Raw genomic sequence first — 23,104 nt, forward strand, 5'->3', positions numbered from 1 at the left:
GGCTTTGTAGCATAAAACCCATAACTACTGACTTTCAGTTTACGGTATGGATCTTCACGGTATAGGGTGTACCGCTCACTTTTTGGCCTCCCAGGCACAGACTCGTAATACCGGCGCAAATGAAGTTCCATTGAAAAAGGACTTTTGGAAAGCTGCGGTAGTTATGTTGCGTTACAGCTAATAAAGTGTGCGGTGCAGCTAAACCTGCAGTAGTGAAAAAGAGCCTTAACGCTGCTTTTTCACTCATACCGCAAAACTTGTAATCTAGCCGATTGTCATTTAAACATTTATAGAAGCCAGTGATATCAGTAGCTAAATATATCAACAAATTAATGTTTACTTATAATATGTACCCTGGTGTTCAGCTCAGGCTTAAATAATATAATGTAGCACTTGGGAATGAATATACAGCCCAGCAGTCCTGCACTAGAGGCCAGGATAGCAAATATCTCTACAGCTACCACATATTTGCCCTTGGTGCTCAGGTACGCTGGGATGAAAGAGATCCAAACACTGCAGAACACCAGCATGCTGAATGTGATCATCTGGGCCTCATTGAAACTGGCAGGTAACTTCCTAACCATGAAAGCCACAATGAAACTGACTGTAGAAAGGAATCCTATGTAACCTATCACAAGGTAAAATGCAGTGATAGAGCCCTCGTTACACTGTAATATTATTGTTCCTATGTAAGACTGAGTGTCATAGTTTGGATATGGTGGATAGAGAGCCAACCACAGCGTGCATATAACAGTCTGACCTAGAGAGCAGACAAGGACCAGACGGATGGACACTCGGGATCCCACCCACTTCTTTATCTTGCTGTCAGGTTTGGTGGCATTAAAGGCAATTACAACAGTGACTGATTTTGCCAGGACAGAAGAGACAGAAACAGTAAAAATGATTCCAAAGGCAGATTGTCTAAGTAGGCAGGACACCTGCACAGGACGTCCAATGAACAGTAAGGAGCAGAGGAAGGACAACATGAGGGAGAGGAGAAGGGTGTAGCTTAGGTTCTGGTTGTTGGCTTTTACTACAGGAGTTGTGCGATGCTTAATGAAAATTACAAGGATAGTAATGGTGACAATACAGCAGAAGATGGAAATTGAAGTGAAGACAATCCCTAATGTTTCCTCAAATGAGAGGAATTCCACTGTCTTTCTGATGCATATAGTTCTCTTATCATTGGGCCACTGATCTTCGGGACATGTTATACAGGTTTCCGCATCTGTAAGAATTAAGAAAACCATAATTATTACCTTTAAAACGGGTCAATTTTCATGAATTTTTTGCTTCACTTATATGGACATCTTACTTTCACTTATTATTAATTTTTTCTACAAAGGCAGGTGTTTTATAGAATACAGATGTTTCTCTTATACTGACTGGCTCAGGTGAATTCTGTAATCTGATTTTGATTTCTTTTAGAATTGTCTTATCTCTTCCATGGATCTCCTAATAATACACCGCATCATCATCACCCTTGTTTTATTACTTTCATCCTGCCTTCTAAAGCAGTTTTCATTCAGAATCTCTTTTACTCCTTTTTGTTTTTCTAAAACTTCTTCATTCTCTCTTTTTTACTAATATGTTCTCAACATTTGTTTTTCTTATATTGTCTTTCTTTCTGCTTCTTACTAAATGACAGCCCTCATTTTTACCCATATAAACCATTTGAAAACATTCAGCCAGATTACGAGTTTTGCGTTAGGAGCTGTGCAGTGCTAACGAGCAGTTTTGTCTCACCGCTCACTTACCTACAGCACTGGTATTACAGGTTTTTATAAACCCAGCGTTAAAAGGGTTGCTTAAGTCAACGGTGAGCTGGTCATACGTGCTTGTGCATGATTTCCCCATAGACATCAATGGGGAGAGCTGTCTGAGAAAAAGTCTAACACCTGCAAAAAAGCAGCGTAAAACTCAGTAATGCAGCCCCATTGATTCCTATGGGGAAACACATTTTATGTTTACACATAACACCCTAACATGAACCCTGAGTCTAAACACCCCTAATTTTACACTTATTAACCCCTAATCTGCCACCCTGACATCGCTGACACCTGCATTATACTTATTAACCCCTAATATGCTGCTCCGGACATCGCCGCCACCTACATTATATTTATTAACCCCTAATCTGCTGCCCCCAACATCGTCGACACCTACATTATATTTATTAACCCCTAATCTCTCTCCCCCAAAGTTGCCGCAACCTACCTACACTTATTAACCCCTAATCTGCCACCCCCAATGTCGCTGCCACTATATTAAATGCATTAACCCCTAAACCTAAGTCTAACCCTAACCCTAACACCCCCTAACTTAAATATAATTTAAAGAAATCTAAATAAAATTACTATCATTAACTATATTATTTCAATTTAAAACTAAATACTTACCTATAAAATAAACCATAAGCTAGCTACAATATAACTAATAGTTACATTGTATCTAGCTTAGGGTTTATTTTTATTTTACAGGCAAGATTGTATTTATTTTAACTAGGTATAATAGTTATTAACTATTTAATAACTACCTAGCTAAAATAAATACAAACCTAACCTAAGTTACAATTACACCTAACACTACACTATAATTAAATCAATTCCCTAAATTAAATACAATTAAATAAATTAAATTAAATTAGCTAAATCACACACAAAAACACACTAAATTACAAAAAATAAAAACAAATTACAGATCTTTTAACTAATTACACCTAATCTAATAACCCTATAAAAATAAAAAAGCCCCCCCCCCCCCAAAAAAAAAAAACCCTAGCCTAAACTAAACTACCAATAGCCCTTAAAAGGGCCTTTTGCGGGGCATTGCCCCAAAGAAATCAGCTCTTTTTCCTGTAAAAAAAATACAAACACCCCCCAAACAGTAAAACCCACCACCGACACAACCAATCGCCCAAATAACATACTATCTAAAAAAACCTAAGCCCTTTATTGCCCTGAAAAGGGCATTTGGATGGGCATTGCCCTTAAAAGGGCATTTAGCTCTATTGTGGCCCAGAGTCCCTAATCTAAAAAAATACACCCTTAAAAAAATCCTAACACTAACCCCCGAAGATTAATTTACCAGGAGAAGTCTTCATCCAAGCATCAAGATGTCCTCAACGAAGCCAGCAAAAGTGGTCCTCCAGATGGGCAGAAGTGGTCCTCCAGATGGGCAGAAGTCTTCATCCAGACGGCATCTTCTATCTTCATCCTTACGGCGCATAGCGGGTCCATCTTCAAGACATCCGACGAGGAGCATCCTCTTCAAACGACGTCTTCTTCGTAATGAATATCTCTTTCAATGACGTCATCCAAGATGGCGTCCCTTAGATTCCAATTGGCTGATAGAATTCTATCAGGCAATCAGAATTAAGGTAGAAAAAATCCTATTGGCTGATGCAATCAGCCAATAGGATTGAGCTGGCATTCTATTGGCTGTTCCAATCAGCCAATAGAATGCAAGCTCAATCCTATTGGCATAATGTAGGTGGCAGCGATGTTAGGGGCAGCAGATTAGGGGTTAATAATATTTAAATAGGGTTTGCGAGGCAGGAGTGCGGCGGTTTAGGGGTTCATATGTTTATTATAGTGGCGGCAATGTCCGGAACGGCAGATTAGGGGTTATAGTGTTTGCAATACGGGAGGGCCTTGGTTTAGGGGTTAATATGTAGTTTATGGGTGTTAGTGTACTTTTTAGCACTTTAGTTATGAGTTTTATGCTACAAACTCATAACTACTGTCTTTAGAATGCGTTAGGGATCTTGAAGGTAGAGGGTGTACCGCTACCCTTTTTGGCCTCCCAGGTCAGACTCGTAATACCGGCGCTATGGAAGTCCCATAGAAAAAAGGGTTTACAAAGTTTAAGTAAGTCGGTTTGCGGTAAGGCCAAAAAAGTGGGCGGTGCCTCTAAACCTGCAAGACTCGTAATAGCAGCAGGCGTAAAAAAACAGCGTTAGGACCTGTTAATGCTGCTTTTTTTTTCCTTAACGCACAACTCGTAATCTAGCTGATTGTTTTCCTCTGCTAGATATTTACGCCTAAATTACGAGTCTTGCGTTAGCCTTAAAAAGCAGCATTGAGGGGTCCCAACGCTGCTTTCTAACGCCCGCTGGTATTACGAGTCTGGCAGGTACAGGAGTACCGCTCACTTTTTTTCCGCGATTTTCGCATACCACAAATCCCCTTACGTCAATTGCGTATACAATGTTTTTAATGAGATTTTCCTAACGCCGGTATTATGATTGCTGGAAAAAGTGAGCGGTAGACATTCTCCTGTCCAGACTCCTACCGCATTTAAAAGTCAGTAGTTAAGAGTTTTATGGGCTAACAACGTAACATAAAACTCATATCTAAAGTGCTACAAAGTACACTAACACCCATAAACTACCTATTAACCCCTAAACCGAGGCCCCCCCACATCGCAAACACTTAAATAAAAATTTTAACCCCTAATCTGCCGACTGGACATCGCTGCCACTATAATAAATATATTAACCCCTAAACCGCCGCACTCCGCCTCGCAAACACTAGTTAAATTTTATTAACCCCTAATCTGCCATCCCTAACATCGCCGACACTGATCTACATTTATTAACCTCTAATCTGCCTCCCCCAACGTCGCAGTTACTATATTAAATTTATTAACCCCTAAACCTAAGTCTAACCCTAAGTCTAACCCACCCCTAACTTAAATATAATTTAAATAAAATGAAATAAAATTACTACAATTAAATAAATGAATCCTATTTAAAACTAAATACTTACCTATAAAATAAACCCTAAGCTAGCTACAATATAACTAATAGTTTCATTGTAGCTATCTTAGGATTTATTTTTATTTTACAGGCAAATTTGTATTTATTTTAACTAGGTACAATAGTTATTAAATAGTTATTAACTATTTAATAACTACCTAGTTAAAATAAAGACACATATACATGTAAAATAAAACCTAACCTAAATTACAATTACAGATAACACTACACTACAATTAAATTAATTACCTAAATTAACTACAATTAAATTAAATAAACTAAAATACAAAAAACAACAAACACTAAATTACAGAAAATAAAAAAATAATTACAATTTTTTAAACTAATTACACCTACTCTAATCCCCCTAATAAAATAAAAAAGCCCCCCAAAATAATAAAAAGCCCTTCCCTATACTGAATTACAAATAGCCCTTAAAAGGGCCTTTTGCAGGGCATTGCCCCAAAGTAATCAGCTCTTTTACCTGTAAACAAAAATAAATTTCCCCCCCAACATTAAAACCCACCACCCACACACCTAACCCTACTCTAAAACCCACCCGATCCCCCCTTAATAAAACCTAACCGACCCCCCCTTAATAAAACCTAACACTACCTTCTTGAAGATCACCCTACCTTGAGACGTCTTCACCCAGGCGGGCACAAGTGGACCTCCAGAGGGGCAGAAGTCTTCATCCGATCCGGCCAGAAGAGGACATCCAGACCGGCAGAAGTCTTCATCCAGACGGCATCTTCTATCTTCTTCCATCCGGAGCGGAGCGTGTCCATCTTGAAGACATCCGACGTGGAGCATCCTCTTCCATCCGACAACGACTGAAGAATGAAGGTTCCTTTAAGTGACGTCATCCAAGATGGCATCCCTTCAATTCCGAATGGCTGATAGAATCCTATCAGCCAATCGGAATTAAGGTAGGAAAAATCCTATTGGCTGATGCAATCAGTCAATAGAATTGAAGTTCAATCCTATTGGCTGATCCAATTAGCCAATAGGATTGAGCTCGCATTCTATTGGCTGTTCCAATCAGTTAATTATAGTAAATTTATTTAGATGTATTTAAATTATATTTAAGTTAGGGGGGTGTTAGGGTTAGACTTAGGGGTTAATACATTTATTATAGTGACGGCGACGTTGGTGACGGCAGATTAGGGGTTAATACATTTAATATAGTTGCGGCGACGTTCTGGGGGGCAGATTAGGGGTTAATAAATAAAATGTAGGGTTTAGTAATGTTGGGGGCAGCAGATTAGGGGTTAATAAGTGTAAGATTAGGTGTGTTTAGACTCGGGGTTCATGTTAGGGTGTTAGGTGTAGACATAAAATGTATTTCCCCATAGGAATCAATGGGGCTGCCATAGGAGCTGAACGTTGCTTTTTTGCAGGTGTTAGGTTTTTTTCAGTCAGCTGAGCCCCATTGTTTCCTATAGGGAAATCGTGCACGAGCACGTTCAGCCAGCTTACCGCTGACTTAAGCAACGATGGTGAGATGTGGAGCTAAATTTTGCTCAATGCTCACTTTTTCTGAGGCTAATGCTGGCTTGCAGAAAACTTGTAATACCAGTCCTGTCTTAAGTGAGCGGTGAGAAAAATGGCTCGTTAGCACCGCACACCATTACCGACAAAAACTCGTAATCTAGCCGATAGTGTTTGTAACTTTTAGTTATATTGTAGCTATCTTAGGGTTTATTTTATAGGTAAGTATTTATTTTTCAATAGGAATAATTAAGTTAATTATAGTAATTTTATTTAGATTTATTGTAACTCTATTTAAGTTAGGGGGTGCTAGGTGTAGGGTTAGACTTAGATTTAGGGGTTAATACATTTAGTGGCGGCGATGTTGGGGGCGGCAGATTAGGGGTTAATAAATGTAGGTAGGTGGTGGTGATGTTGGGGGCGGCAGATTAGGGGTTAATAAATATAATGTAGGTGTCAGCGATGTTGGGGGCAGCAGATTAGGGGTCCATAACTATAATGTAGGTGGCGGTGGTGTCCGGAGCGGCAGATTAGGGGTTAATAATATAATGTAGGTGTCGGCGATGTCGGGGCGGCAGATTAGGGGTAATAAGTGTAAGATTAGGGGTGTTTAGACTCGGGGTTCATGTTTGTGTGTTATGTGTAGACATAAATTTTATTTCTCCATAGGAAACAATAGGGCTGCGTTAGGGAGTTTTATGCTGCTTTTTGGCAGGTGTTAGACTTTTTTTCAGCCGGCTCTCCCCGTTGATTCCTATGGGGAAATCATGCACGAGCACGTTACACCAGCTCACCGCTGAGTTAAGCAGTACTGGTATTGGAGTGCGGTATGGAGCACAATTTTGCTCAATGCTCACTTCTTGCCTTTTAACGACAGGTTTGTAAAAACCCGTAATGCCAGCGCTGTAGGTAAGTGAGCGGTGAGGGAAAACTGCTCGTCAGCACTGCACAGTCTCTAACACAAAACTCGCAATCTAGGTGTTAGTTAAGTATAAATAAAGTTGCACAGTGATGTCATCACGTCATTGCGTGCGATGTCACCGTGCATAACATTAAGCCCAGGTGATGCCTGTCACTATACAGGCCCAATCGCACTCAAGGGGTTAAGGGCCCTTGGTAGTTTATTATAGATTAGGTTTTATTATTTTGGGGTGGGTTTTTTATTTTTTTTTAAAGGGTATTAGAATAGGAATAATTTGGACTGTTACATAGTTGTCACTAACGGTAATCTCATGGTATAGGAATTTGTCAGTTCCAGACTTAGATACTTATCAAGTATATCTCGGTAAAGGTATCTGTTATTTCCAGACTTAGGTACTTACCAGACACATCTTTGTAAAGACACAATATAACTACTTACCTCACCTTTTATCATTTATGGTAAACTAACAGGTAATTTGTTCTGATATTTCTAGATCACTACTTAGTCAATGATAACCACACATTACCAAAAAATAGCACCTGGTATCTCCAGACTATGACATTTTTTAACCTAGGTATTCATACTGCAATTATTGGCACAGGTATATATATATATATATATATATATATATATATATATATATATCCATCTTACCTTTTGATTAACCTAGACATTATATCTGGGTTTATGCTGAGTAATTGATACTTCCAGTGACTACTATTGGAGAACTAATAAGTACCAACCTCTCGGATATGCAAATTCCATACCATATTAGTGGTCAGTATTAAGGTCAGTTATCTATTCACGAGACAAATCCAATATCCCAACAGGGTTTTTTTTGTCTAATATTTAGTCCATATATTTTTGGGCTTCTTTTCAGTAGACATACAGATTCTTTTAAATTGTATGTATACCCCCAGTTTTTAACAATATTTAGTAAAAGTTATATTTTATTCTATTTTCTTATATATTATCTTTCAACGTTCATGAGTGCTACATTTGTACCCTTCTATCAGTTCTTTACTGATTTTTTGTAAAAGTTTTTGGTTTAAGGCAGGTAAGTTTGTGTTTATTTTAACTAGGTAGTTAGTAAAAAGTAAATAATTATTTACTAACTAGTCTACCTAGTTAAAATAAATACAAACTTACCTGTGAAATACAAATAAAACCTAAGCTAGCTACAATATAGCCATTAGTTATATTGTAGCTACCTTAGGTTTTATTTCACAGGTAAGTATGTATTTAGTTTTAAATAGGTATTATTTAGTTAATAATCATAACTTTAATTTAGCTTAATTTTAATTATGTTAAAGTTAGGGGGTTTTATGGTTAGGGTTACGGTTAGGGTTAAGTTAGGGTTAGGTTTAGGGGTTAATAATTTAATTTAGGTTGTTGCGATGTGGGCGGCTGGTGGTTTAGGGGTTAATAGGTTTTTTTAGTGGTAGTGATGTGGGGGGCATGCGGTTTAGGGGCAATAGGTTTGTTATAGTGGTGGCACTGTCAGCAAGCGGCGGAATAGGGGTTAATAGATTTATTATAGTGTGGGCGATGTTGGGGTGCGGGGGAATAGGGGTTAATAGCTTTAGTATAGTGGCGGCGATGTCGGGGAGTGGCAGAATAGGGGTTAATAAATTGTATTAGTGGCGGTAATGTCAGGAGTGGCAGGTTAGGGGTTAATAACTTTAATATAGTATTTGCAATGCGGGACGGCCTCGGTTTAAGGGTTAATAGATAGTTTATAGGTGTTTAGTGTACTTTGTAACAGTTTAGTTATGAGTTTTATGAAACAGTTTTGTAGCGTAAAACTCATAACTACTTCTCTCAGATGGCAAAACAGATCTTGACGCCTCATCACAAAACTCGTAATACCGGCGCTATGGAAGTCCCATGAAAAAACATATTTTTTACGTGTGCAGGACTGACGTTGCATTACACGCTAATAGGCTTGCGGTACAGTGTTAAAACATGAATGCAAAACTTGTAGTCTAGGTGAGAGATAGAACGCTGACAATCCCTACATGTTGCAGTATATATGGCTTTTGCATAAAGCATATTGACACAATTTATATGAAAATAACTAGTTCAAACAATGCAACTAAATCTTCAAAACACAGTATTTGTAGCTCAACTTGTATAAATGGTATTAACTGTTACAATGGCAAGGCATTGATTTCCTTATATAAGCCATGCACTACTCATAAAAGATAAATATTCATGACACAGTATTTGGAGCTATTATCTAAAGCATACTGACACTGATTGTATGGATTGGGCTAAGTCTAATCTTTTATAAAGGGTGCATAATTAATGTTAAACTTATTAGCAATGTTAAACATACACTGCTACAATGGACCATTCACCATACCCAACTCTTTGTGTTCCATTGCCTGCATGAAGCTCCGTCCTTCACTGTGACGTACCAAAAATCAATCTCTGATGCACGTTTCACCGTATAGTCATGGCTTTTTCAAAGAGAATGTTCATGCTCCATAGGGGTTCTTTTATCAGGGTATGTTCATATACCTATGTTACATTATACCTACATGTAGAATATATTTATAGTGGCATTACTTTCTGTACTGGTATCATTCTCCTTGCTACTTAGGCCATACTCATTATATGGCTATCTTCTGTATCCTTCTTTCTAGACCCCGTAGTATAGTGACACTGCATATATCCATGTTTGCATGGGGGCTTGCCTCGTACAACCTATAGACACCCGTTTTAGAATGGGCTGGGAGGTGTGACCTTCAACATGATACACATGCGCACTGTACTGACCCATTACGGGATCTGTGAATCCCCTTGACTGCTCTGCTAGAACTATTATACCTACAGTTTTGACACCATGCTATATAAGGATATCATTACTGGCCCAGCCTTCTATACCACATTTATTTTGTGTATTCTGTATTCTACCCTATTGATCGGTATGAGACATACCGCTGCAAATAAATAAAAGTATTAACCACTATTGGCTGATTGGAATAGCCAATAAAATGTGAGCTCAATCCTATTGGCTGATTGGATCAGTCAATAGGATGAAAGCTCAATCCTATTGGCTGATTGCAACAGCCAATAGGATTTCCCCCCCTTAATTTCTATTGGCTGATAGAATTCTATCAGCCAATCGGAATGTAAGGGACGCCATCTTGAATGACGTACCTTAAAGGGAAACTTCATTCTACGTTCACCATCGAAAGAAGAGGATGCTCTGCGCAGGATGTCTTGAAGATGGATCCGCTACGCGTCGGATGGATGAAGATAGAAGATGCCATCTGGATGAAGACTTCTGCCGGCTTCGATGAGGACTTCTGCCGCTTGGATGAGGATGGATGCCTGGTCTTCGAAAACTGTAAGTGGATCGTCGGGGGTTAGTTTTAGGTTTATTTAAGGGTTTATTGGTGGGTTTTATTTTTAGAGTATGGTCTGGGCAGTAAAAGAGATAAATGCCCTTTTAAGGGCAAAGCCCATACAAATTGTCTTTTCAGGGCAATGGGTAGCTTAGGTTTTTTAGATAGGGTTTTATTTGGGGGATTGGTTGTGTGGGTGGTGGGTTTTATTGTTGGGGGGTGTTTGTATTTTGTTTTTTTTATATTGATAGGGCTATTAGAATAGGTGTAATTAAATAAAGTTCTGAATCAAGGATATGTCTGTGTCCTCTGGATGAGTTTTTCAGCTTGTTAGCATTCCTCAGTGAGATCCCATAAAAAAGGAAACAGAAAATTGCAACATAGTGTGAATCTGTAATGGCACTTTGAGGAAGTAGTTGTTTTGTAACAAATGACTACTCACATTTGTTGGAGCTTTCCACTAAGCTCAAGGATATGCACACTCCCACTTTATACTGATGGGAAAACAGTACACTAGGCAAAACTTGGATACAAATTTATTTTAAAATATTTAAAAGCGTCACATAAGCCTTGATAACACCACAATGTAAGGGTACAAAAGCAGATATGCTGTAACAAATGCTTCAAATCGCCAAACTTGCAAAGAGGTAAATGGATCAGCAGGAGTGTGACCGCTGAAACCAAAACCTTTTTAGTAGCAAGACAATAGCGCTAAGCCCCCAGGTGTCCTGGCTAGTGTAGAGACGCAATAAAACTCAATATAGAACAGTTCAGTTCCGACGTACGTTTCGCTGGTATGCTTTGTCAAGGAACCAGCGAAACGTACATCGGAACTGAACTGTTCTATATTGAGTTTTATTGCGTCTCTACACTAGCCAGGACACCTGGGGGCTTAGCGCTATTGTCTTGCTACTAAAAAGGTTTTGGTTTCAGCGGTCACACTCCTGCTGATCCATTTACCTCTTTGCAAGTTTGGCGATTTGAAGCATTTGTTACAGCATATCTGCTTTTGTACCCTTACATTGTGGTGTTATCAAGGCTTATGTGACGCTTTTATATATTTTAAAATAAATTTGTATCCAAGTTTTGCCTAGTGTACTGTTTTCCCATCAGTATAAAGTGGGAGTGCGCATATCCTTGAGCTTAGTGGAAAGCTCCAACAAATGTGAGTAGTCATTTGTTACAAAACAACTACTTCCTCAAAGTGCCATTACAGATTCACACTATGTTGCAATTTTCTGTTTCCTTTTTTATGGGATCTCACTGAGGAATGCTAACAAGCTGAAAAACTCATCCAGAGGACACAGACATATCCTTGATTCAGAACTTTATTTGGTTTTCCTTTTATGATTTTTGTTATCACATTTATTTCACATTTTTTTCTTTGTGATATTCGGTATATTTATTGTAAGAATAGGTGTAATTGTTTTTTATTTTTGATACTGTGTTTTTTTTTGTAACTTAGTGTTTTTTATTTTTTGTAACTTAGCATTTATTTTTTTGTAATTTATTATTTTTTAATTGTAAATTTCCATAATTTGAGTAGAGTTAGGTTTTTAAATATATATAGTTATATAAATATTGTTAATTGGTAGTTTAATGTAATTTTAGTATAATAATTAGGGTAGGCTAATTAATAGTTTAATATAGCTTATTTTAATTCTAAAGGTAAGTTTTAATTTATTATAAGATAGGGATGAGGTAATTTTAATGTAAAGTTAGCGGGTTGTTAGGTTTAGGGGCTAATAGCTTAATTTAGTTTATGGCGATGTGGGGGGCTTGCGGTTTAGGGGTTAATAAGTTTAGTTAATGGTAGTGATGTGAGAGCCCAGGGGTTAATAATTTTATTACAGAAGCGTCGGGGTCCGGGAGCGGCGGGATAGGGGTTAATACCTTTATTTAGGTTGTGGCGGGGTCCGAGAGTGTCAGGATAGGGGTTAATAACTTTATTTAGGTTGTGGCAGGCTCCAGGCGCGGCAGAGTAGCGGGTTAATAAATTTTATTTAGGTGGTGGCAATGTCGGGGCAGCAGGTTAGGGGTGTTTAGACTCGGGGCTTATGTTAGGGTGTTAGGTGTAAACTTTACTGGTTTTCTACCATAGAAATCAATGGGATATCTGGCAGCATCGAACATAAGCTTTTGCTGCTTTCAAGTTCCCATTGATTCCTATGGCATCCGCGGCCTCCAGGGTTGCGGATTGAAAACCAGATATGCTGGACCGGAATAGTGGCGAGCGTACCTGTTAGAAATTTGTTAACTTGCAAAAGGTGTCAGATAGTGCCAAATTTTTATTCAGAACATCTGTAATGACATAAGCATCGATCTGTGTTGGATTGAGACCGGCGGATTGTATGTTACATCACAAATTTCAACTTTTGCCGGTCTGTAAGCTTTGATAAATAGGTTTAATCAAGCTCGCCACAATTACGCTACGGAATTCTGGCGTATTTGCAGTTGACGGCTTGATAAATAGGCCTCTTAGTTACAAGATTTACACTTTTGCAGGATTGTAACTAAATAAAATCACAAAAAATTTCAAATCTTACTGCACAGAGACCTAAATTACAAGTGTTGCGGTATGCCTATACCTCTGAAAAATTGGCCTTTGCACACGAAATGGACAGATCACTGGTAGTACAAGTAGTGGCGGTACAGCTATACTGCTAGCTTTTTAGCCTGTACCACAGGGGCGTATTAAGGCATAGGCCAACGAGGCCGGTGCCTAGGGAGGCAGATTTTTAAGGGGCAGCAGAATTTTGAGTCCCTAGGGCCACTCTACTGAACTCAGGGCCAGGTGGCTAAATCAACCAATTACAAATTACTTAAATGGCTGGCCCAGCTATTGCTGTCCTATGGGATTGTATGTGGATGTGCATGTAGTGGTGACAGTGGAGGCGGAGCTCACTTGCGCAGCCTGGCCTGGACTGAGAGGGAATGCAGTATTCTTCCTGGCTCCACCACGTGATTGAGACTCACACAGGCTACACAGTGCAGTGTGCACTACACCGTGACCACTGTGAAACAGCATATGCCTTTCTCTCTTCAATACATCTTCATTAGGCATTAAAATACTTAAACGGATTAGTCACTAAATATTTGTACATTTACTGTTTGTCTATCTGTCATACATGCAAAGAATAAGTATTTATTGCTGAATCTATACAACTATGTGACTTAAAACACAACTGAAAATATGTTGTATGCTTTTAATACATTCAGAAACAATACAAGTATATACTTTATTATGGTTGTATCATGTGACTTTATCCCCTAGGATACAATTCCTAAACCTATCATAACTACTGTTGTATTTTTGAAGTACTTTTAAAGGCCAGTTTGTATATTCATTACATATTTATCCAAGCAGATATTTTGCTTAAATAACTGTCAATCACCAAAGAAGATGTTTAGGGTTAAACAACTACCTACTGACAAACTATCATACAGTGAAGGATATTTTATTCTGATATAAACACTTTAATCATCTGACTTGCAAAATAATGTCTTTATATATATATATATATATATATATATATATATATATATATATATATATGTGTGTGTGTGTGTGTGTGTGTGTGTGTGTGACCAGAGTGAATGCAAGCCCTGATGAACATCTACTTAAAAAGACATTATTTTTTTTATTTTCTTACACCCTGCCCCAAAAACATTATGTCTAAAAAAAGGCCTTAAATCTGGGGTGGGGTGGCAGCAGAATTTTGAGTGCCTAGGGCAGCATAAAACCTAAATATGCCCCTGCTGTACCGCAATGATCCATTCCACACTCAAAAAATGGCTTTTAAGTGTATAATTTTTATGTCACCCATATTACAGGTTGTGCCGACCGGAAAATATATTATACCTTATATAATCCATTCCACTATCAAAGACTATTAGTTATGGATTTTGTGAAAAAGTACACTAACACCCATAAACTACACTATTAACTCCTAAACCACCACCCTTGCATCGCAAATGCTATAATAAAACTATTAACCCATAATCCACCACCCACATCACCAACACAAAATTAAAGTATTAACCCCTAATCCGCCATCCCCTCGGCATTGCAAATACTATAATAAACCTAATTACCCCTAAACCGCCAACCCCCCCATCGCTAAGCACTGTTCAAATCAGCCAATAGGATTCAAACAGCTCTCATCCTATTGGCTAATTTGACATTTTTAGACAATAGGAATGTAAGGTACCCCAATATAAAATGGGTACCTTGCATTCAAACAACAGTGTGCAGCGGAGATCACATGAAGAGAAGCCTCCACACCTTTCCCGATGACCAACGCTGACAGCTCCGCCTCCGAGCCACATCAGCTCCGTGACCTCTGGATAAAGATGGAAGATGGCTCCATGACACCGGGATAGAGATTGAAGATGAAGCCGTCTGGAAGAAGACCTTCACTGCCTGACCAGGAATGGTGAGTACCTATTTCAGGGTTAGAGTTAGGTTTTTTTGTTTTTTTTTGTGGGTGTTTTTTTTTAGATTAGGGCTTTTTTTATTTTTTAATAGGCAGCAAAAGAGCTGATTGCCTTTTTAATGACAAATTGACAATGCCCATACAAATGCTCATTTAGGGGCAATGGGTGGCTAATGTTTATTTTAGTTAGGACTTTTTTATTTTGGGAGTTTGGGAGGGTGGGGGGTTGTAATTGTTAGGGGGGATTTTTTTTTTTTTTTTTTAAAGAGCTGTTTTCTTCAGGGCAATACCCTGCAAAAGGCTCTTATAAGTGCTATTGGTAGTTTATTGTTAGATTAAAGGGTTTTTTTATTTTGAGGTGGGTTTTTGTTTTCATAGGGGTATTAGATTAGGTTAAATTTTTATTATTTTGTATAATTTAGTTTTGTTATTTTTTTTAATCTTAGATTTTTTTATTTGTGTAATTTTAGTATTTTTTTTGTAGTGTGAGGATTTTTTTTATGTTTTAATTTATTTATTTTTTATTTTTGGTATATATTATTTTATTTAGGTGTTAGCAATGTGAGGGGCGTCGGTATAGGTGTTTATAACTTTATTTAGTGTTGGTGTTGTGGGGGACGTCGGTTTAGGTGTTAATAACTTTATTTAGTGTCGGGCCGTGGTTTAGGGGTAAATAACTTTAGTGTCGGTGGATTAGGGGTATTTAGACTAGAGGGCATATTTATCAATGTGCAAGTGGATCATTGCACCAGCAGTTCTTTTGAACTGCTGGTGCAATGCAACCCTGTGCAGATTTGCGGGGAAATTGGCCACTAGCAGAGGGTGTCAATCAACCCAATCGTATTTGATTGGGTTGATTTCTGTCCTCGGCCTCAGAGCAGGAGTACATGTTATGGAGCTGTGGTCTTTAGACCTCTGCTTCATAACTTCTGTTTCCGGGAAGCCAGAAAAAAGGGGCATCAAGCTAAAAGGGGCTTTTGCGGGGCATTGCCCTAAATAAATCAGCTCTTTTACGTGTAAAAAAAATACAAACACCCCCCAACATTAAAACCCACCACCCAACCAACCAAACCCCCCAAATAAAAACCCTATCTAAAAACCTAAGCTCCCCATTGCCCTAAAAAGGGCATTTGTATGGGCATTGCCCTTAAAAGGGCATTTAGCTCTTTTACTGCCCAAAGTCACTAACCTAAGAATAAAACCAACCCAATAAACCCTTAAAAAAACCTAACACTAACCCCCGATGATCCACTTACAGTTTTCGAAGACTGGACATCCATCCTCATCCAAGCGGCAGAAGTCCTCATCAAAGCCGGCAGAAGTCTTCATCCTAGCGGGCCAAAGTACTCATCGAAGCTGGCAGAAGTCTTCATCCAGACGGCATCTTCTATCTTAATCCATCCAGCGTGGAGCAACCTCTTCTTCCGATGGTCAACGTAGAATGAAGTTTCAATTTAAGGTACGTCATCCATTTCGATTGGCTGATAGAATTTCGATTGGCTGATAGAATTCTATCAGCCAATAGGAATTAAAGGGGAAAAAATCCTATTGGAATAGCCAATAGAATGCGAGCTCAATCCTATTGGCTGATTGTAACAACCAATATGATTTTTCCCCTTTAATTCCTATTGGCTGATAGAATTTAAAGAGCTGTTTTCTTCAGGGCAATACCCTGCAAAAGGCTCTTATAAGTGCTATTGGTAGTTTATTGTTAGATTAAAGGGTTTTTTTATTTTGAGGTGGGTTTTTGTTTTCATAGGGGTATTAGATTAGGTTAAATTTTTATTATTTTGTATAATTTAGTTTTGTTATTTTTTTTAATCTTAGATTTTTTTATTTGTGTAATTTTAGTATTTTTTTTGTAGTGTGAGGATTTTTTTTATGTTTTAATTTATTTATTTTTTATTTTTGGTATATATTATTTTATTTAGGTGTTAGCAATCCAGACGGCATCTTCTATCTTAATCCATCCAGCGTGGAGCAACCTCTTCTTCCGATGGTCAACGTAGAATGAAGTTTCAATTTAAGGTACGTCATCCATTTCGATTGGCTGATAGAATTTCGATTGGCTGATAGAATTCTATCAGCCAATAGGAATTAAAGGGGAAAAAATCCTATTGGAATAGCCAATAGAATGCGAGCTCAATCCTATTGGCTGATTGTAACAACCAATATGATTTTTCCCCTTTAATTCCTATTGGCTGATAGAATTCTATCAGCCAATCAGAATGTAAGGGATGCCATCTTGGATGACATACCTTAAAGGGAAACTTCATTCTACGTTGACCATCGGAAGAAGAGGATGCTCCGCAACGCATGTCTTGAAGATGGGTCTGCTCCTCGCCGAATGGATGAAGATAGAAGATGCCGTCTGGACGAAAACTTCTGCTGGCTTCGATGAGGACTTTGACCCGCTTGGATGAAGACTTTCAAAAGTACAAAAGAAGGGATAATGTCTTTATCTTAGGCCTTAGGCCTTAGAAACTCTATATATCTTTTAAAGTTTACTTGTGTAGATATATATGTTCCTTTACCTTACATTTTAGGCTTGGCACATGATATGTTTGTTTATATAAGATTTTTATAGACATGTATATACATCTATATATATTTCCCTTTCTCAGTTAATTCCTTAGATGAGGTCTTCTTAATTACTAACTCTGCAATTATTAACTCTGCAATTACTAACTATTAACGATGCAACTATTATATTTTTGTGTGGACATTTTTGGGATCTATTATTCTTTAAAAATATATTTCTTTAATAATGTACAATTGATTGGGATCTTCAAAATATCATATATAGGTTAGTTATAATTTATATACTCAGATCTCTCATATAACAATTGTGTATACTTTCTATGTTTACTTTTTTTATTCATCATTTAAATATTTAATTTACTAAAGTTTATTAGGTTGATTTTGATTTTGCACCTATTATTTTTCTAATGCATGTAATGAAATGTCAATGTTTTTTGTGAGTTTGTTTTTATCCTAATTTTTTCATGTGTGTGGGCATGAAGTAGTTAATCCAATTATTACTTCAACCTATAAACATGTGGGGTTTAGACACTGACAATAGTCTATGAGTAAGCGCCCACTGAGGTGTGAAACATGTCAGACATTCTGCTCACTTGCTGCCATGTCTGTCTATTCTTTTAAAATTGAATAAATAAAGACTTTATATTTTACTTCTATGTCTGGAGTAGTACCTGCCTATCCGCTTCCTGTTTTGGTAGTTTATTGTAGGCTAGGGTTTTTTTTTTTTTATTTTGGGGGGCTTTTTTATTTTGATAGGGCTATTAGATTAGGTGTAATTGTTTTTTATTTTTGATACTGTGTTTTTTTTTATTTTTTGAAACAGTGTTTTTTATATTTAGTAACATACGCCTAGATTACGAGTTCTGCGTTAGCCTTAAAAAGCAGCGTTAAGGGGTCCTAACGCTGCTTTTTATTTAATGCTGGTATTACGAGTCAGACAGGAAAGGGTCTACCGCTCACTTTCTTTCCGCGACTCGAAGCTACCGCAAATCCCCTTACGTCAATTGCATATCCTATCTTTTCTATGGGATTTGCCTAACGCTGGTATTACGAGTCTTGGAAGAAGTGAGCGGTAGAGCCTCTACCGACAAGACTCCAACCCGCAAAAAAAAGTCAGTAGTTAAGAGCTTTATGGGCTAATGCCGGAACATAAAGCTCTTAACTACAGTGCTATAAAGTATACTAACACCCATAAACTACCTATGAACCCCTAACCCGAGGCCCCCCCCACATCGCAAACCCTATAATATAAATTTGTAACCCCTAATCTTCCGACCGGACATCGCCGCCACCTACATTATCCCTATGAACCCCTAATCTGCTGCCCCTAACATCGCCAACACCTATATTATATTCATTAACCACTAATCTGCTGCCCCCAACCTCGCCGCCACCTACCTACACTTATTAACCCTTAATCTGCCGACCGGACATTGCCACCACTATAATAAATGTATTAACCGCTAAACCGCCGCACTCCCGCCTCGCAAACACGATAATAAATTTTATTAACCCATAATCTGCCCTCCCTAACATCGCCGCCACCTACCTACAATTATTAACCCCTAATCTCCAGCCCCCAACGTCGCCGCTAGTATAATAAAGTTATTAACCCCTAAACCTAAGTCTAACCCTAACCCCTCCCCTAAGTTAAATATAATTTAAATTAAATGAAATAAATTTACTATAATGAAAAAAAATATTCCTATTTAAAACTAAATACTTACCTATAAAATAAACCCTAATATAGCTACAATATAACTAATAGTTACATTGTAGCTATTTTAGTATTTATATTTATTTTACAGGCAACTTTGTATTTCTTTTAACTAGGTACAATAGCTATTAAATAGTTAATAACTATTTAATAGCTACCTAATTAAAATAATTACAAAATTACCTGTAAAATAAATCCTAACCTAAGTTACAAATACACCTAACACTACACTATCAATAAATTAATTAAATAAATTAACTACAATTATCTAAACTAAAATACAATTAAATAAACTAAACTATAATACAAAAAAAAAAAAACACTAAATTAGAGAAAATAAAAAATTTTTACAAGAAGTTTAAACTAATTACACCTAATCTAAGCCCCCTAATAAAATAAAAAATCCCCCAAAAATAATAAAATGCCCTACCCTAACCTAAATTACAAAGTAATCAGCTCTTTTACCAGCCCTTAAAATGGCTTTTTGCGGGGCTTTGCCCCAAAGTAATCAGCTCTTTAACCTGTAAATAAAAATACAATACCCCCCCAACATTACAAGCCACCACCCACATACCCCTACTCTAAAACCCACTCAAACCCCCCTTAAAAAAAAACTAACACTAACCCCCTGAAGATCTCCCTACCTTGAGTTGTCTTCACTCAGCCAAGCCGAATTCTTCATCCAAGCAGGGCAGAAGAGGTCCTCCATTCAGTTGAAGTCTTCATCCAAGCGGAATCTTCCATCTTCATCCATCCGGAGCAGAGTGGAGTGGCAGCATCCTGAAGACCTCCGATGAGGAACATCCATCCTGGCCGACGACTGAACGACGAATGACGTTTCCTTTAAATGACATCATCCAAGATGGCGTCCCTCGAATTCCAATTGGCTGATAGGATTCTATCAGCCAATCAGAATTAAGGTAGGAAAAATCAGATTGGCTGATCCAATCAGCCAATCGGATTGACCTTGCATTCTATTGGCTGATCGGAACAGCCAATAGAATGCAAGGTCAATCAGATTGGCTGATTGGATCAGGGTTAGGGTTAGACTTAGGTTTAGGGGTTAATAACTTTATTATAGTATCTGCGACATTGGGGGCAGCAGATTAGGTGTTAATAATTGTAGGTAGGTGGCGGCGATGTTAGGGAGGGCAGATTAGGGGTTCATAGCTATAATGTAGGTTGCGGCGGTGTCCGGAGCGGCAGATCAGGGGTTAATAATATAATGTAGGTGTCAGCAATAGTGGGGGCAGCAGATTAGGGGTTAATAAGTGTAAGGTTAGAGGTGTTTAGACTCGGGGTTCATGTTAGGGTGTTCGGTGTAGACTTAGAGAGTGTTTCCCCATAGGAAACAATGGGGCTGCGTTAGGAGCTGAACGCTGCTTTTTTGCAGGTGTTAGTTTTTTTTTTCAGCCAGCTCAGCCCCATTGTATCCTACACGTTTTTCCAGCTTACCGCTACCGTAGGCAACGCTGGTATTGAGAATTGAAGGGAAGCTAAATTTGGCTCAACGCTCCCTTTTCTGAGGCTAACACAGCCATTCAGACAACTCGTAATACCAGCGTTGGCTTAAGGGTGCGCTGGAAAAAAAAGGAGCGTTAGCACCGCGGGTCTTTACCGACAAAACTCGTAATCTAGGCATTAGTGTTTTTTTGTGGTAATTTAGTAATTTTTAATTGTAGATTTAAATAAATTTGAGTAGGGTTAGGTTTTTTAAATATGTGATATAGTTAATTTAATTTGTAGTTTAATGTAATTGTAGTATAATAGTTAGGGTAGGCTAATTAATAGTTTAATATAGTTTAATGTAATTGTAGTATAATAGTTAGGGTAGGCTAATTAATAGTTTAATATAGTTTAATTTAATTCTACAGGTAAGTTTTTATTTATTATAAGATAGGGATGTTGTAATTTTAATGTAAAGTTAGCGGCTTGTTAGGTTTAGGGGTTAATAGCTTATTTTAGTTTATGTCGATGTGGGGGGCTGGCGGTTTAGGGGTTAATAGGTTTAGTTAGTGGTAGTGATGTGGGAGGTCATGGATTTAGTGGTTAATATTTTTATTTCATTTGCGGCGGGGTCGGGGAGCGGCAGAATAGGGGTTAATAATATTATGTAGGTTGCGGCGATGTCGGGCGACAGATTAGGGGTGTTTAAACTTGGGGCTTATGTTAGGGTGTTAGGTGTAAACTTTACTGGTTTTCTAGCATAGAAATCAATGGGATATCTGGCAGCATCGAACATAAGCTTTTGCTGCTTTCAGACTCCCATTGATTTCTATGGCATCCGCGGCCTCCAGGGTGGCGGATTGAAAACCAGGTATGCTGGGCCAGAATAGCCACGAGCATACCGGTTAACTGTTTGCTAACTTTGAAAAGTTGGCAAATAGTGCTGAATGTGTATTCGGAACATCTGTAATGACGTATGCATCGATCTGTGTCGGATTGAGACCGGCGGATTGTATTTTACGTCACAGATTTCATCTTTTGGCGGTCTGTATGCTTTGATAAATAGGTTGAATTCCAGCGTATTGGCGGTTGCCGGTTTGATAAATAGGCCTCTTAAACTCCATTGAATATCTGTGGCATGGCTTGAAGACTGCAGTCCACAAATGGTCACCATCAAATGTAACAGAACTGGAGCAGTTTTGCAAAGAAGAGTGAGCAAATATTGCACAGTCTAGATGTGCAAAGTTAGTAGGGACATATCCCAACAGACTAAAGGCTGTAAATAAAGCAAATGGTGGTTCAACAAAATACTGACACAAGGGGGTGATCCTTTTTGTAACTCAGTAATTCTGTTTTTGAATTGTCTTTATTTTTGCTTGGTGTTATATCTTTCACTTGGATTTATAAGTTGCACTGAGTAATTACAACTGGATAAACACAAACTGTGGCTGTCTTTAGTTCAGGCTGCAAAGCAACAAAATGTGATTATTTTAAAGGGGGGTGATACTTTTCAATACCCACTGTATACATTTATGTGTTAATATGTGTTTTGATACATATTAACACATACATATGTATGTAAATATTCATATACATTTAAAAATGCTGTCCATCACTGCACTACTTGCCTCCTTCGCTGCGTGAGGTTCTGATGCTGTCTGTGTCCCATAAGAACCTATGGAAGAACGCTCTAGAAATGTGAACGCAAGCACATTATCGTGCGCTGGTATTACAAAGTGGAGCAATAATAAAAAGCTCTATATGTAATCTGGACCTTTTTTTTTCTTCCTTGTTTTCTTATAGTGTATATGTCAGTTTTATAAGTGTTTTACTTTTTTGTTGCATACATTGAAATATTCCTCTAAAATATACCTCTAAAATGGTGTCTGTGGTGATTTCAGAGTGTAGTACGCATCAATAAATTAGAATTATTTCAAATCATCAAGGAATACTGGCAATTTATAAAATCCCGTTAGGTTTTAAATTAGATAAGTGTTAAAAGTATAGAGAAAATGGATTGAGAACATTTCTGCTTTATGCTAATAATGTGACTTTTTTCTCAAGTCAATAACACATTTTAAGCTCAGAGAAACACCCAGTGCATTATGGGCCATTAATACAGGACTCACTCACCTGTTGTTTTAGAGATCTCTCCCTCTGCACACGGCACACAACCATAGCAGCAGGCAGGATATTCCTTCCAAGGAACCTTTCTGTATCCATGGGCACAGATGTCATTACAAACTGATGTGGGCATCTATGGAGATTATGCAGGAAATAAGATTAGATCCTCTTGACATCCATCAGTTACCTGTATTATTCATAACTTATAATATTGCAGACATTGTCACACAAAGCTCTGTCAACTTAAACCTCATTTTAAGGCCCTCAGTGATGAGTTCTACATACATTCACACATTCACACATACACATACACAC

General features: G+C 38.0%; 1 protein-coding gene across 1 annotated transcript in view; it reads right to left on the bottom strand.

Moving 5' to 3' along the window:
* Window positions 1-329: 329 nt before the first annotated feature.
* LOC128652718 (vomeronasal type-2 receptor 26-like) overlaps window positions 330-23,104 on the bottom strand; it is a 213,116-nt gene continuing 190,341 nt past the window's right edge. The window contains exons 5-6 of the mRNA XM_053705650.1: window positions 22,799-22,922; window positions 330-1,228 (exon numbers count right to left, since the gene is read on the bottom strand). Coding sequence (XP_053561625.1) covers window positions 330-1,228; window positions 22,799-22,922 — 1,023 coding nt within the window. The remainder of the gene's footprint in view (window positions 1,229-22,798; window positions 22,923-23,104) is intronic.

Source organism: Bombina bombina, chromosome 3 (genome assembly GCF_027579735.1).
Source record: "Bombina bombina isolate aBomBom1 chromosome 3, aBomBom1.pri, whole genome shotgun sequence".
Taxonomy (NCBI): domain Eukaryota; kingdom Metazoa; phylum Chordata; class Amphibia; order Anura; family Bombinatoridae; genus Bombina; species Bombina bombina.